The 16852-nt window shown below is 52.7% G+C and overlaps 1 protein-coding gene across 12 annotated transcripts in view; it reads right to left on the bottom strand.

Annotated features, from left to right (window-relative positions):
• The window catches only part of NOS1 (nitric oxide synthase 1), a 174486-nt gene that overhangs the window by 18055 nt on the left and 139579 nt on the right, over positions 1–16852 (bottom strand). For 9 of the 12 annotated variants that reach the window (XM_053279386.1, XM_053279385.1, XM_053279387.1 and 6 more), the window contains 3 exons: positions 16189–16337; positions 14233–14427; positions 13287–13405 (listed from right to left, as the gene is read on the bottom strand). In XM_053279386.1, the coding sequence (XP_053135361.1) occupies positions 13287–13405; positions 14233–14427; positions 16189–16337 (463 nt within the window). Of the gene's footprint in view, positions 1–4585; positions 4862–7011; positions 10666–13286; positions 13406–14232; positions 14428–16188; positions 16338–16852 lie in introns of those variants that run through there. The other 3 variants (XM_053279395.1, XM_053279394.1, XM_053279396.1) reach the window with 3 other exon arrangements.

Genomic DNA, 16852 nt, shown 5'->3' with positions numbered 1-16852 from the left:
ATTGGCCAGTGGATTTGTAGAAGCCTGCTGATTCCATGACTCTTGGAACTGCCCACTGGGCAAGTCAGAGAGTGCAGTGCAGTCCGAGGCTCCCGGTTTCAAGCAACCTGCTGCCGAGGTTCATGGATGCAGCGAATGGCGAGCACTATGAATTGGGCACATTAGAAAATAGCCTCCAGAGTTCCAGAAACCAGTTCTGTCCCTGGAACAAACTGCCAACACGTATGTACTCTGCATGGGAAGCGCTGACTGCTGTGCCAGCACAAGACCACAGCACACACAACTTGACAGCGGTGTCGCAAGGATGCCGCACAGTGAGCACACACCCCAGCATGAACTTTGGGGGATCAGAAAGCCAATCTGCTGACACAACGTGGGGTGGGGGAGAGATACATCCCCGGCAGAGAGCAAAGCGTAACTTGTCAGCATTCACGCTAACATGCACGCTCAGAGACATCAGACTACAAGGGAACTGGACAGTTATATGTAAATGCCTGATCCGGGCCTGTTTTTGAGAGCAGGCGAAGTTCATCTGTAACTTGGCTTGCTCTGCGTCTTGGCAGGAGACAAAGTGTCGTTGCTTTTTCCTATTGCCAATTGGCTTACAAAAATTCAGACGGAACAGTTCAAAAGGAAGAGAATATTCTCTCCCCACCTGTGAGAGAGACTGCTGAACAATGAACAGTTCACCAGTTCAGCAAAGCGAGAACTCTGGGTAGCTTCCCAGGCAGCGCCTCCAATTCGGGGTTCTAATTTGTCGTGTCGGTGGCCAATTTGGACCTCGAGAAGATTCAGATCCAACCGCGCGGGCTGTGGTGGTTGGTGATAACAGATGTCCGTCTTCCAAAAGCGGCCGCTTCTTTGACGGCTAGACTTTTGGCAGAAGTTGAGATATTGACCCCGCTACTCTGGGCCGGACTTCATCTTGAGTAATTACATCTGAAAATCCCCACTGCAATTTCAGTTGGAGCAGTTTGTTTGTTTTTATTCGCCGCCCTAAAATAAACAGTTGCAGGAATAATGTAACTCAGCATGGCCGCGTTCCAGCTTCAGGATCGTCTGGCCGAGGTCGGTACAAACGCTGCTAAATCCGTACACCGCAGGAAGCAAACAGGATGAAGAGTTGGAGGAAGCAAGCAGGTCCACGGGGAGGGACAGAGTAGCAATACAATGCACCACTGTGTGTTCTAAAAATCACTTTTGGGGCCCGTGTTGCCCTCTTTGAACTGGGTAAATGGGTAAAGCAACTGCAGATGAATTTGAGTGTAATTTATGTGCAAAGGGCTGAGGATTGAGGCAAAAGGTCCCACCTCCACATATACACCAGGAGAGTTTCAAACGGCAGTTCAGCTAACCAGGATGGAGATCATAGGGCTGTGGCGGGCAGTTTAATGAAAGCACCGGTTTGCATGCCGCGGCACCAAAGACAGGAAAAGCAAGCCCTACGCTAGGGATCATTAAGAAAAGGATTGAAAAGGAAACAGCCAGTGTGGCAGCAACCTCACATAAACCGATGGTGCGTCCAGATGTGACCACGGTATGTCGTTCTGGTCACCCTGTTTCAAAGAGGCTATTGTAGTGCTTGAAAAGCTGCAGAAGGCGGCAAGCCAAATGGAGCAGCGTCCCTTTGAGGAAAGGCTACAATGACTGGGATTACTGAGCATAGAAAGTTGACAATTAAGAACACAGAGATATGGATAAAATTAAGCATGATGTGAAAAGGGTCTCTCTCCCTCTCCCTCTCCTATATAAGCAGAACTAAGGAGCATTCTCCAGTGGAACCATATGCTAGTGGATTCAGGACAGACAAAAAATGTACTTCCCACAACATAATTAATCTAGGGAACTCACGGCTATAGGAGACGGCGAGGGCCACTAGCTCAGATAATAAGGGAAGTTCAGAGAGGACAGGACTCTCAGGGGCTATTAGCCATGATGGCTAAGCACACAGCCGCAACATGTCACTGAAGAACCAGTTGCCGGAGGGAGCGGGGGCTGGCCCTCTTTCTGACTCTCCTTCTGCGTGCACCCTTTCAACCCCTCCCAGCTAGTCAAGGGCCTCCTCAGGCTTGGGCTTGGGACGCTAAATGGATGAGGCTGCAGAACAAGACTAACAACACCTACAAGTTGACATTTTTCTACTGATGCTTGAGGGTAAGGCCTGGCGGCCATCGACCCGCAGGGAGGCTTCCCAACTTCATGGTTACTGGGCCTGTCTGAAGCTTGGGGCCAAAGCTGAGGATTCTGCACCGTCCCTCTGGCACCATGTGGAGGCCACCATTACCACCGTGGGGGTGTTGGGCTGTGCCCAGCGCCAGGGGGCTCCTTGAAGGGAAAAGGAGCCCTCTTGAGCCCCTGCACCATCTTGGAAGGCGTGCACAGAGTGCTGGGAAGTGTAGTCTCCCAGGGCTGGGAAATGTAGTCTTCCAAGGCTTTCCTCCCAGAGCTCTGAAGAGGGGGCTCCGTCTCTCTGGAAGGGCCCTCCGAGCACAGAGAAAAGTGCAGCCCTGTGCGGAGCGGGAAGGGGCTCTCACAGAGAAGGGTTTTCGCCCAAGTGGCGAAACAATACAGGAGACCACCAACTTGTGTCATCGGCAGAAAGGGGCAGCTTTGCACTACGAGGAACCAAACCAAAGGCCAATGAATGGAAACTGAAGGCGTAGAGCACCAGGGTATTTTAGCACCGCCTAATCAGTCCTACCATTTCTGAGCAGTATTAAGAGTTCTTCTCTGTATGGATTTCTACAAAAATTATTGTCTGGCTAATTCACACACACTGAACAGGGGGGGAAATGGCCAAATCAATCCAAGTTAGGACAATGTGCAATGAGTTTACAGTCAGTGGGGATCGGGCAGCTGCTGACCCCACCCAAGATGAAAATAGAGAATGGAAAGATGCATGGGAAAAGAGCTTGCCAGGAGGCAGCTGGGGGGACACAAGCAATGGTAGAAAATGTGAGGACCCCATGGCTACGCCAGTGCCCTCCTCTGATTTCTAAATTTTCCTCCACTTCTATTGAGAGAATTTTAAACTTCATTCTTATTACCACGATGCAGTTCTTTTTTGTTTACACCAGTGGCTTTCTCCTTGGGGAGGAGAGCCAGTCTTGTGGTAGCGAACATGAATCGCCCCCTTTGCTAAGCAGGGTCTGCCTTGGTTTGCATTCAGATGGGAGATGACATTTGAGCACTGTGAGACATTCCCATTAGGGGATGGGACATGCAAAAGAAGATACCAGGTTCCATCCCTGGCAGCATCTCCTGATAGGGCTGGGAGAGACTCCTGTCTGAAACCTTGGAGAAGTTGCTGCCAATCAGTGTAACAGGGGATCCCAGATGCTGTTGACTACAGCTCCCAGCATCCCCAACTGCAATAGCCTCTGCTTGGGGATTACGGGAGTTGTAGTCATCTGGGAATCCATAGACAATACTGAGCTAGATGGACCAAGGGTCTGACTCAGTATAAGGCAACTTCCTCTGTTTCTAAAGCATGTTCTCCAGCGAACCCCAACCACTGTTCCCTCTAAGGCGTGTGCACACGCTCACAAGTTTCTGGATGTCTGCTCAGTTCATTTTAGATCCCGTTCAGGTTGAACCAGGAAGGCCCCACTCTGAATGCACATGTGAACGCACCCTGCCTTGATACTGCCGCCCAGAACAAAACTCACTCTGCACACAGATGATAAAAAATTGTTGGGACCACTGAGCCAGAGCAGAGCTTCCTTAATGACCCAGTTCAGACATGAATGAGAACTCACACTCCCCTGCTGGGAGGGCATGCCTTCGGCTCGCACACTCCCCACACAACTGAAAGCATCCACTTTCAATCGGCAACAAACCACAGCTCCCAGTTACATTCACACTTGGGAATCGGGGGCGGTGGGTCTTGCCAGAGTTAGAGAAAAGGCAATCCGCGAGCTCTCAGCAAAGGGCACCTCCCGCCTGCACTTTACTTATCCCAGATGCGCCCTTTTCTTGCTAGCGACGCAGCCACTACTGCAGTCTCGAACCCTCAAGCCCTTGGCACTCTACTTATGCTCAGAAGCCCTCTCTCCCTACTATCTAAACAACTGCTGCCAATTCACCACCACCCAGCCCTTGTGCTCCTGGCTGCACTCTGCTTATGCCCAGAGGCTCCCTTTCCTTTCTATCCACACAGCCGCAGCCCCTAACCCTCAACTCACAGCCAATAACACCTCCACCTGCACTCTGCTTATGTCCAGAAGCCCCCTCTCACCTATCTGCAAGACAGCTGGTAATTCACCACCATCCCGGCAGCTCTTAAGAACACTGGAAGCCGCCTTCCACCGAGTCAGGCCACTGGCCCTTCGAGCGCAGTACTGCCTCTCCTTGCACTCTGCTCATGCCCAGAAGCCCCCCTCTTCTTGCTCTCCACAGAGCTGCTGCCAATTCACTCCCCGCACCCTAAGCCCTTGAGTTCCCCTTCTCTCTACCCACACGCCTTCCCCCCGCACTCTGCCCATGCCCAGAGGCACTCCCTCCCCCACTCTCTGCCCATGCCCAGAGGCACTCCCTCCCCCGCACTCTGCCCATGCCCAGAGGGCGGCGCCCTGCCCGCACCCACCTGCGCCGCAGCTGCTCCCGCCAGGCCTTCCCGCGGGGCCGGCAGGCCTCCCTCAGGCGGCGGCAGGTGCGGGCCAGGCGGGCCAGGTCGGCGGCGCCCAGCGCCCCGCAGCAGGCGATCAGCTCCAGCAGCTCCCCGGGCAGCTCGGCCAGGCTCAGCGGGGCCCCCGAGGCTGAGGCTGGGGCTGGGCCCGGCCCCTCCGCCGCCGCCGCCGCCTCGGCCCGGGCCGCCGCCATCTTGGCTGCTGAGCGGACCTGCGCGGCCGCCCAGGGAGCGTCGCCAAAGGGCCGCCGCTTCGGCGCAGCCGCACGTCGCCAAGGCGCACGCGCGCGCACTCTCGGCCGGGCGGGGCCGCCGGGGGAGGGGGGCGAGAGAGGCGGCCCTCGGGGAGCGTCTGCGAATTGCCTCTCCCGCGGGAAAGCGCAGCACCGGCGCTCGGGCTTCGGGGTGGGGGCCCGCCGCGTCTGCGCATGCTCCGCTGACTGAGCGCCGACGAGGAGGCAGCGCTTTCGGAGAAGCGGCAAAAGCTGCTGGCCCCGGGTGGGTGGCTCCACCACACTGGCTGGCAGCGGGTTGCAGGCAGGAGACCCGTCCCAGGCCAAGCTGGAGATGCTGCCAGGGGCCTTCTTCTGCATGCAAAGCGGATGCTCTTCTTCTCCCCCGCCCCCAGCTCTGATCTTTCCCAAAGAGGCGGCCGGATACAAGAGCAAACCACCGGCCGTCTCGCTTAGCATTGTCTACACGGACTGGCAGCGGCTTTCCGAGGTTTCAGGATGCTTTATGGGGGGAGGGAGCGGGGGTGCTTCGCTGGCATGCAGGAGGTGCCATCCCTGGCAGCATCTCCAGGTAGGGCTGGGAGAGACTCGTGCTTGGAACCTGGGAGAAGCTGCTACTCCCTAGAAAGCCGCTTCCTCTGTTCCCAGAAAAAGCAACTGCAAACAGCAGGCGAGCAGGTGGACTTGTGACTGGCCTGCAGCCCTTGAGATGGCCAGGCATGGCTTGGCTCCTCCCTACGTGAATGAAATAAGAGTCCTGCCGACAAACTGTAAAAGCTGCCTGCCGAGTCAGACCATTGGCCCATCCACTCCAGTGCTGTCTGCTCTGACTGGCAGGGGCACTGCAGCCGGGGACCTTCCTTGCTCCGGCGACAGGTGGATTGCCAGATGCCACTGCTGCTTGATTGTGTGTATGCGCGCCCATGCATGCACACACCGCCCCCTTGTCCTTTGCAGTGGCAATGGCCTGGTCATGCACAGCACATGCACTCTTCCCCCCTCTGAAGAGCATCCCCAGGGCTCCACTGCCCTTTCCTCCAAGGGGGTAGCAAGGTTGGAGTGGGCCGAGACAAGATTTTAAAATGCCCCCCCACCACCACACTGAAGCTCAGCTCATGAAGTCAAGAAATCTTAAATGAGGCTGAATAGTGGTAACAAAAAGCAGAGTTAAAGAACTGCTGCCCAGCTGTCCACAGATGGCAGAGGGAGATGGCATGGTGTGTTTTGCCACCCTGCTGCCGCCCCAATAATGCACCACCTGAGGCCACCACTTCACCTCGCCTCATTGAAGAGCCTCCCTGCCTGTTCTCACAAAGAGGCTGCAGCCTGCATCCGGTCTGGACCACAGCACCTTCCTTACGAGGCAAAGCTACAACATCTGGGGCTTTTTACTTCATCTGTTTATTATTTATTATTATTTATTATTTAACCCCTGCTAACTTGGCAAAGAGGCATCTTTTAACCATGGCGATTCTCCTTCTTTAGCAGGGGGAGAATAGCTGGCCCTCTCCACCCCCAGCACAGGACCTCCAGTGACTGTTGCTGGTGTCTATTTTACATCTCTTTTTAGACTGCGAGCCCTTTGGGGACAGGGAGCCATCTTATTTATTTATTATTTCTCTGTGTAAACCGCCTTGAGCTGTTTTTGGAAGGGCAGTAGAGAAATCCACCAGCCTCAGAGGCAGGAGGCCTCTGAATCCCAGTTGCAGGGGAGCAACCGCAGGAGAGAGGGCCTGCACACACCTCTTGCCTGTGGGCTCCCCAGGGGCATCTGGTGGGCCACTGTGGGAAACAGGCTGCTGGACTAGATGGGCCTTCCTGGGCCTGATCCAGCAGGGCTCTTCTTATGTAGCTTTCAGGCGGGGACTCACAGGGCATGTCAGGGAGAAAGGCTGCAGCATGTCGCAATGAGCATTCGTCCTCCCAGATGGTACCCACCACCCCAGTTGGCTCACGAACTAGTGGGTCAAGTTACTTAGGCCTCAATTCATCCAATCGCATCGCGGCTGGGGATGATGGGAGTTGTAGTCCAAGAATAACTGAAGCGCCTAATGCCTACCCATGAAGTACATGGCACCATCCGAGGTCCCTTTTTAATGAGGCAGGAGCCCCCAAAGCCACGACGAGCCCTTAAAAGACAAGACCGAGTGATGCGCTGGATTCAATCCACTTTTTTAATTGATTGCAATGCGAACAGGCATAAGTATTGTATTCCATAAAATCAGGAGGTCCGAACTATACAGGAGGAGGTGCATGCTTTAGAACAGTGTGGATACCTTGCGAACAAGAGCAAAAGTCAGTCCATGAGAAGGGTGCTGAGCACGTTGCACAGACGGCAGAGACTTGGCAGCGTCGAGAGCTCGGAGGTTGGGGGACGGAAATGTTTCTGACCGCTGAAAGCACTGTTATGATCCAAGACGCCCACCTCCCTCCCACCCTCCAAAGGAACAGACATTTGTGCAGTGTTTATACATTACAAAATGAACCGGACTGCCCATCCACATCAGGAAATGCGACTGTGATTTGTACATCAGTGTTTGATTGATGGCAGTGATTTGAAAACATAACAAAATAAATAAAAAGAAGGCACAGTGACACAAAGGGGGCCGAGCCAAAGGGGTTGGAAAGGGGGCCGGTGTTGGCAAGGAAGAACCCACAAGGAGTCAGATGGTTGGGGAGACCTCTAGACATCCAAGATGGCACTCACCCACGTCAAGCCTACACAGGCAAAAGCAAACGTAAAACAAAATTGCTCAGTCCACAACTCCATTCGTGCATTTGGATTTAAGCTGGCCTGCTGAAGCCAATAGGAAAGAATAGGGATGTGTGTGCACCATTAACATACTTGGTTGCCTTTATGCAGCCTAGGGTGCAGAGTTGTGTTTAAATGAGCATCCTCTCTGCACTGTAATATGTAGATGGCTTTGAAAATGAGTTTGGTGTAGTAATGCTGAATTGTAATGCTCATATACTGTCACTAGGTGTCGCTATGATGCTCTTTGCATAGCTAACAAGCACTGCAGCAGCACCTACTGACATAATGTAAACGTTAGCTCATGGAACAAAGTTGTCTCTTGAACAGAGCTGATCTTTCCTCCAGCCTCTGTTGGAGAGAGAAAGAAACCTCTCTCATGAAATGCAACTGCACTGTCTTTTATACAAGCCAGGAAATGTGTGGGAGGAAACCAGAGGAGCACAGCGAGATGAGAGGATTTACCCTGAAAAGAGACCAGCTCCAAATGGCATTGATCGCTTCTCCAGGAAAAGTGCAAGAGGCAAAGCCACTGAGGTGGAACTGTACTGTAAATCAATTGCTCTGGCTGGTTATGATTATCCCTGTCGGGGTGAGTAAATAGGCAAAAGGTTTCAGATAAAGAGGGTGTCTCATGTCTTCAAGCCATCAAACCACTTGCCTAGCTGAAGATAATAGTCAGAAGCATAATCGGAGCTATTTAGTAAATGGAAATGGCATCTCGTTGGCTTCACCTGTTGAACCACCGCCCCCCCGGCATAAATGTAGCCTTCTTTTGCTGATCATTTTCTTAGTGACAGAGTAGAATATAGATCAGGTAAACGAACACAAGCTTTCTGTAAATGGGCTTGAACACCAGAACTTCCAGTTGTGCTCTGCGTAGCCTAAACCCATCTGACTGCTTACCTGCAAAATCCTCTAAGCAGTTGGGACATGTCTGGGTATGTTCAGATGACTAATCTGACGTGGTCAGTGACGTGAAGCCATCACAGTGTGGCGGTTTTGTTTTGTTTTAATTTTTTGCAAGATGACAGGCTGCATTATGTTCTGTTCTTTGCTCACAAAGGCATGCTGTGATGAGAATTTCCTATATTTGGGGAAACAGACGGTCTGTGGGTTGGACCGGAATGTGGAGCGTTCTCGTCTGGCCACGTTCAAGATATTCCAGAGGATCCCAATAAACAATCAGCTGGTCAACTTGGTTTAAGAGATCTTGGTTGGGAAAACGGAAGTAGCTTTGCAACGTCAGTGGACAGGACTATGGGGTCTAAACCCAACCAGACTTTGTCATTTCTCTAGCAATGGACTCTGCTGGAAAGGCACATGCTCCAGCGAGATACTAGGGATGCTGAATATTGTCTACAGAAGCAGACCCCTGGGGAGGGGAATTGAGGGGGGGGGGCACACAGAAGGGGCAAAGTTCATTTATGGGTGGGCAAGCTGTGACCCACATATTCAATTTCTGAAATAGAATTGGGGTGTGTGTACGATGAGAGGGCGAGCCATTTTTCCTGGTGGGGGCACCTGCCTATTCATGCCCGCCCTCTGGGGAGACCCGAGTTCAAATCCCCCCCATTCAGCATGAAACTCACTGGGTGGCGCTGGGAAAGTCACTCATCTCTCACCCGAAGGCAGTAATAAGCCAGCTGAGAGAGAGAGAGAGAGAGCACGCGCGAACACGCCCTTAACTTTTAGGAGGCTCTCCCGCATACTCTCACCCTTGGCAAGATTCCAGTCCTCAAGAGGGCTGGTCAGAAGTCGGTCAACGTGGTAACTGACCGAGGGCCATCAAAGGACCCTTGGATGTCCTCTGAAGCCCTGGTGGAAAAAAGATGGCGGTCAGCAGCACGGCCATTGAGAAGCACTCCAACCAATGGCAGCGCCTCCCAGATGCTCTTTGCCACCATGCTGACAGCTGCCATCTTCTCTAACCCAGAATGCAATGCTCCACCGTTGCATCCTTGGATGTAATAGCCAGGTATTACATTGTAGGTTAAATAGGTGGTGGCTACTAGCTCAGCTGCCCTGCTCCCCCTAATGCTAAGGGGGCTTGCACAGACACAGGGTCCTCATGAACTCCCCACCACGCCCTTGGAAGACTGGGCGAGGGCAGGCAGTTGCTTCTTGGGCAGCCTGTCCATCATGGCCCATGAGCAGACCGGCGTTCGTGGGCAGCCACTGAATGCCTAGACACATTGCAGAGGGTTGAGAAGACCTTGGGAGGTACAGAGGAAGGAGATGGAAACTGGAGCCACAGTGGATGTTGAGACATTAATTGAGACCAAGAGGAAGATGTGGACATGGGGTGGGATCACCATCTCTTCAACACAAAACACTCCTACTGTGAAGGGAGGATCTGAGAGTCTGCACAAGGCCAATGGAACAGCCATCCACCGCCTTCTCGCATCAGACTGGAGAGAATGGGAGGCAACCGGGGGGGCGGGGCAATACAGCCCACTGGTTAGAGCCCATCACGCTGGGCAAAGGTTTTGGCAAAGGTTGGCATTTCCGCACTTCTCTGCCGCAGCAGGAACGCATCTTGACCATCAGCCCCAGGACACCAAAAGATGCACATGATCGCTAAGGTGGTGATTTCATGCAGCCGCAAAAATGGCCTCATTAACAAGAGGAGGAGGAGGAGGAAGAAGAAGAAGAAAAGTCTGGGGTTTTGTCGGTTACAGCCACTTGCAGGTTGCCGAAAGCCAGGGCGCTTGAGCGGGAGACTCCGGAGGAGGGCACACGGAGAGAAAAGAAACCGCCACAGGACGCGAGAAGGGGAGAGGGGAAAGAGTATCGTCGGTATCCGCGTCGGCGCCTCCGCCGCCATCCGCGTCGGCAAAGCATCCTTCAGGACACAACAACAGGACGAGGCGCAGTAGAGGGCTTGCCGGGGGTCCCTGTCGAGTCCCTGGAGAAAAGGAGCGGATGTGGACGGGTCAGTACAGGACCCAGCCCCCCACGGGCTGGAAGAGAGCAGCAGGAGCCGCTGGGAACAGGCCTGGCCTGGCATCCCCCATCGTGGGCCACACAGCCAAGGTTAGGAGCAAAACACCCTGCAAGAGAGGCAACGGTTAGGGCCAGAATAGCAGCTGCATTGGAAGGCACGTCCATCCCTGCGTGGGAATTCCCGCCCTCCTGATGTTCCCCCCGGTTTCAATGTCACCCCACAAGTCATCCTCTGCAAGAGAAGGAACGCCTCCCCTGGCTGACCCCAGATGTTGGATGCAGGCTCAAAACCTGGCGCGTGACCCTGCCTTCCGGCCCCCCCTGCCTTTCTCCATCTCTGCCCCAAGCAGGGCAAAGGAATGGCTTGCTTTGTCCAGAAAGCAAGCAGCCTCGCCTATGTCACCTCTGGAGTGTCAGTTTCTTTTCTTTTCTTTTTTAAAGGGCTCACAATCTAAAGAAGAAACATAGGATAGACACCAGCAACAGCCACTGGAGGGACGCTGTGCTGGGGACGGATACGGCCAGTTGCTCTCCCCCCTGCTCAGGAAAGAGAATCGCCACTGCAAAAAGGTGCATCTTTGCCCAGTTAGGATTCATTAATATCCATTAGTAACAAACAACAACTTGCTCAGATGAACGGGTTTGTTTCCCCACAATGGGCACTGGGCGGGCGGGCCTCAAGGGCGGGCTGGGGTCTCTCTGTTGGGCCCATGTTGGCTCACTGACACCAGCCCTGCCTGGAGGCTTCAGTTGCCACCTGTCCTTTTCTGCACCTCAAGAACCTCCTCAAGAACTCTGCCCAAACTGCTGCCACGGAATCCATGGTTCAGAAGGCTAGAACATGGTGGCACAGTTCCCTAAGTTTTAAACTACGGCCCCTGGTAATAATTCAGACCAAAGCGACGCCATCTTTCATGCCTGGAGGAGGAGAGGTTAAGAGAAAACAAAACAGACGTACAGAAGAAAAGCCATCCCCCAATGCACACAACTCTGCAGAGTGCTAAGAACGATTCTGGGCAGTAGATGGCAGTATCGGGCCGGGACTGTAGGTCTCTGGCTGGAGTGGAGGTAGCGAAGGGTTGGAAGAGCCTCCCTTGCTAGAGACTTCTTGAGACCAAGTCAGATTTCTCGTTGGGAGGGGAAAAGGAGAGCCAGGAGGCTTGTCGATTGTTGAGCCGCCAGTCCTGCTCAGGGCTTGACTTCTCCAACAAGAAATGCCACAATCGGACTAGACCACTCTACATGCTTTCTTTTTAGAGTTGCACTTGGCTTGTCAAATGCGCCAACTGTCCCCATTTATCAGGGATTTTTTGGTACCCGACTGATACATCTCCATCCTTTTGCCTTCTCTGTGTGTCTGTTACAACTGTCTTCTGTACATACATGTACCCAGCTTGCCCTTCTCCAAGCTCCAGCTCCCTTCCTCAGATCTCAAAATTAAACCAGAGCAGGTAGACCTTTTTTCCCGTTTTATATTTAGAGAAGTAAATACGCCCCACTCTGTGGCACGACTGGCATGGCTTTGAACAACTCTGCCATCGTTTCGGGAGAGGCAGTCCTAAAAGAACACTAAACAAGGCTATAGGGCGGCTCTAACATTGAGTCCTGAGCAACATTTCGCCGAGGGGAAAGCAGCTGCAGGTGGTCAGATTTTAGATTGTAAACTCCTTGGGGCAGGGACCGGTCTCTTGCTTTGCATGCTTCTGGGGAGGAACATGCGAGTTGGCTCGAGGTCAAGCTTGAGGTCAAGCCGGCTCGCACTCAAACTGGCCCAGCTCAAGGGCTCATCCTCAAGCTGGACGGGGCCTGATTCGGATCGAGGTCGAGCCGAACCCGCCAGTCTGGTCCAGAGCCTGTTTTGTTTTGTACACACAAAAATGGTGGTCTTACCCCCATTGCTGGGCTTCAGGTGGTGTTGCCGTGGCTGCGGGGTGTGTGTGTGTGTCTCCCGAGGTTCCTCCTCCCCCGTCATTTTCGGGCTTCTCTGTGCTGGCGGTGGCCATTTCTAAGGCCGCTGCGCAGGGTACTGGCCATCTGTATGGCCAGGGTCCTGATCCGGCCACGCAGACGGCCACATGTGTGGCAGCCTTCAAAATGGTCACCGCCAGCACAGAGAAGCCGGTAATGGGCCAAAAATGGCCGAAAGGGGCAAAAAAGGACTGGGGGAAGCCAGCAGGAGGGGGGGAACCTCAGGCGAGCACCCCCAAAACTGCAGCAGCACCCCCCAAAGCCCCAAAATGACTGTAATTCTGGCATTTTTGGGGGGGTTAAATAAAAAAAAATGCATCCACACAAACTGGGCCCGATCCGGTACAGACCTGAGCCGGACCGGGCCCGGCTCTAGTGTGCACAGAACCAGACCAGACCGGACCCAGTTTGATTCGAGTCCAGTTCTACCCGAACTGAGCTTTCCGGTTTCGGGCAGACCCCTGCTTCTAGGGCTGGAGCCTTGAGAACCAACCGTTGCATATGAAGCCGCCCTTATGCCGAGACTGACTCGCTACTCAGAGTAAAGCACATGGGCCACCGCCGAGAGCGGAAACGCTGGAACCCAACGGTGTGCCTCCGCCATGCTGAACCCCACCCACTCATCACCCAAAACTCCGACGATGGCGTCAGACTTCGCCACCGAGACATCCGAACAAAAGAATTTTGTTCTCCAGCCCACGCACTCGAGGGAAACAAAAGCCCAGGTTGAAAAAAGGAAAAGCCAAGCAAGCCAACTCACTCATCCGTGTCTTTCTTGCTCTCCTCGATGTGCGCAATCGACTCGGATCGGAGGCGGTTCGTCACTTCGTATGTGCGCAAGGTGACTCCAAATATATCCTCGTGGTATCGGTTGTCATCCTGCAGAGGGGGTCGGGGGAAGCAGGGCACAGACAATCCATGCTCGGTTATTTGCCTGCATAGCCCAGGTGCTTAAGAGAGAGAAGGAAAGGGCCCAGAAGGCGGGGGTGGAGGAGGTCAAAACTGTTTTGAGTTAAATGCTTATTTTATTCCCTGGTCTTCCTTTGCCCCTTCCTCTTTTCCCCATGTCAAATTTTAGATTGAAAACTTCTCAGAGTAGGGACAGATCTTCTATTTCTATTTTCTAGTGGAACACAGGAAGCTGCCTTCTACTGAGTCAGACCATCGGTCCATCTAGCTCAGTATTGTGTACACAGACTGGCAGCGGCTTCTCCAAGGTTGCAGGCAGGAGTCTCTCCCAGCCCTGTCTTGGAGATGCTGCCAGGGAAGGAACTTGGAGCCTAGATGCTCTTCCCAGAGCAGCTCCATCCCCTAAGGGGAATACCTTACAGCACTCACACATGTTATCTCCCATTCAGATGCAAACCAGGGCGGACTAACCAGTGTCTAAAAGAACAAAGTGATGAAACCAGGTGAACCTCACAGGGGAGGCTGTTCCATAAACAGGGTGCAACCACCGAAAAGGCCCTGTCCCTAGTAGTCACCCAGGACATACGCGGCAAGGCGCGCTCTCACGTAACCCAGTCGCAAGCCATTTAGGGCTTTAAAGGTTAAAACCAGCATTTTGAATTGGGCCCGGAAATGGACTACAAGCAACATCTACATAAGCCCAAATCCGGTGGCCTTATCCCTTTGAGGAACTGCAGAGCATCGCGAATGGAATGTCGGCTGCCCCGTGGCATACTGGGTGGGATGTTGTTGCTCACCCTTAGCTTGCTGATAAAAGCGCTGGCCTCCTCTGCTATCAGCTTGCCCTGATGTCTTGCAATACTCTGGATGGTCTTGAGGACATCTCCGGCCATGGTGACGTCGCCGCAGACGTAGACGTGGCCGCCCTGCTCCTTCAACGCTTTATAGACGGATCCTGCCAACTGCTCCTGTAGGATGTCCTGCACATATTTCTGCAGAAGGAGACAATACAGGGATGGCAGTGTGTGTGGGGAGAGGCATCGTTGGTCTGGGCATAGAGTGCACCCAGCAGGCCGACACGCTGGGAAATGGTGCGTCTTCTCTAGGGCTGAGGCTACTCCCCACCAAGGGGAAGTGGAAGAAGGCAGGAGAAGCCAGCCATTTTGTGGCTAACTGCTGTCACACAGAAGGAGGAATGGACCTGTTCTCTGTTGCTCCTGAGGGCAGGCCTACAACCAGTGGGTTGAAATGAGAAGGAAGCAGATTTTGGCTAGACATTCGGAAGGATGTCCTAACCTAAGAGCTGCTTGACAGTGGAAAAACAGTCTGCTTCGTGCAGTGGGCTTAAGGATGTGCAACGGATTTGACCAAATCGATCCAAATTCGAATGGATTCGACTCGAAACGGCTTACACAGAATGGGATTCAGTTGAATCAATCCAAATTCGCCCGAGCTTGAATCGAATTCACTCGGATTCGATTCAATCGAATCCCATTCTCTGCAAGCAGTTTTGTGTCGAATCTATTTGAATTTGATTCGGATTCGAACCGATTTGGTTGAATCCTTTGCACATCCCTAAGTGGGCTTTCCTTCACTGGTTTTCCTTTGCACATCCCTAAGTGGCTTCTCCTTCACTGGAGGTTTTCAAACAGAGGCTGGATAGGCATCTGTTAGGAATGTTGTCGCAGATTCCTGCACTGCACTGCACTGAGCCAGGGGATTGGAGTAGAAGACCACCAGTGCCTGCAGGGTAAAGAACCGGTCTTGCAGTAGCAAGCATGAATTCTCTTCTTTGCTAAGCAGGATCTGCCCTAGTTTGTAGCTGGATGGGAGGCTACATGTGAGCATTGCCTGCTGTAAGATGTTCTCCTTAAGGGATGGGGCCGTAGCTCAGTGGTAGAGCATCTGCTTTGCATGCAGGAAATCCCAGGTTCAATCCCTGGCAGCATCTCCAGGTAGGGCTGGGAGAGAGACTCCTGCCTGAAACCTTTGAGAAGCTGCTGCCAGTCAGTGTAGACAATACTGAACTAGATGGACCAAGGATCTGACTCAGTATAAGGCAGCCACCAGTGTTGCTGAGGTCCCTACCAACTTTAATGTTCTGTGCAAAGCCTCGTCTTGCCCTTCATCTTGCAGGGGGTTGCAGGAGCAAATTTGCTTTTGTGGGGACAGAGGTGATCTCCCTCCCTCTCGGGCCTGAAGAGCAAAACGCAGCTGGACAGAAAGGCAGGCCTACAGTCAGAAATTTGGCAGTAAAAGGGTATAAGGATATACAGAGGGCGTGTGTGTAAGAATCAGTGCAAAATAGGAACATCGGAAGTTGGCTTATACCGAGTGGGACCATTGGTCCATCTAGCTCAGGATTATCAGTGGCTTCTCCAAGGTTGCAGGCAGGAATCTCAGCCCTATCTTGGAGATGCTGCCAGGGAGGGGACTTGGAACCTTCTGCTCTTCCCAGAGTGCCTCCATCCCCTAAGGGGAATATCTCCCAGTGCTCACACATGTCATCTCCCATTCAAATGCAAACCAGGGCAGACATTGCTTAGCAAAGGGGACAATCCATGCTTGCTACCACAAGTCCAAAACCTCAATGCAGGTAGCCTAACATGTTTAAGAGTAATTTAGGCATATTCACAACATACCTGCACTGTGGATCAAATTATTTTTTTGTTCAGTTTTAATAAGGCTCAGTGGCTTTAACCGTAATCCAGCAGTCAGCAAGTTTTCTTCCGGGCCAGCGTGAAACAGGATACCTTTGGTTTGCCGGGCTCCCGGGAGTAGGCTGTGTAGAGCTCCTTGAGGATTCCTTTGTTTTTAGCCAGCAGGGTCTCCTCTTTGTAAATGTGGTCAATCTTGGACTGTCGGCAACCAAAGACCAGGGTCATGGGACACGGCTTGAGCCCTAGAGGAGAGAGGGGCAGAGTGTGTGTGTGTGTGTGTAGGAAGTGGGTCTGGATTGTAGCTCTAGTCCCAGCAGGTAAAAGTGTGCCGTCAAGTCGATTTCGGCTCCTGGCGCCCACAGAGCCCTGTGGTTTTCTTTTAGTAGAATACAGGAGGGGTTCGAAATGGCAACCTTCTGCTTGTTAGTCAAGCATTTCTCCGCTGTGCCATTAGGTGGCTCTTCTCAGCAGTTTAGGCAAGAAGCAGCTAATTTGCATCTTAATTCAAAAGCTCAAAACTGTATAAGCTCAAAGCTGCTGGGAAATAAGGCTGCAAAGAAATAACAATAAATATGTACTGAGGATATTTCTATGCAGCCTTATTTCCCAGTAGGTTTGAGCCGATACAGTTTTGAGCTTTCGGATTAAGATTATATCTATATCTATCTATCTATCTATCTACAGATATATGAACGACATATTTGATATATGTCTTACATCGAAACGTTTGCTATTTTGCTACATCTGTGGTTCAGTT

Source organism: Hemicordylus capensis, chromosome 15, assembly GCF_027244095.1.
Source record: "Hemicordylus capensis ecotype Gifberg chromosome 15, rHemCap1.1.pri, whole genome shotgun sequence".
Lineage (NCBI taxonomy): Eukaryota > Metazoa > Chordata > Lepidosauria > Squamata > Cordylidae > Hemicordylus > Hemicordylus capensis.
Note: the sequence above shows the minus strand (reverse complement) of the source record. Positions and strands in the feature narration are given on the sequence as shown.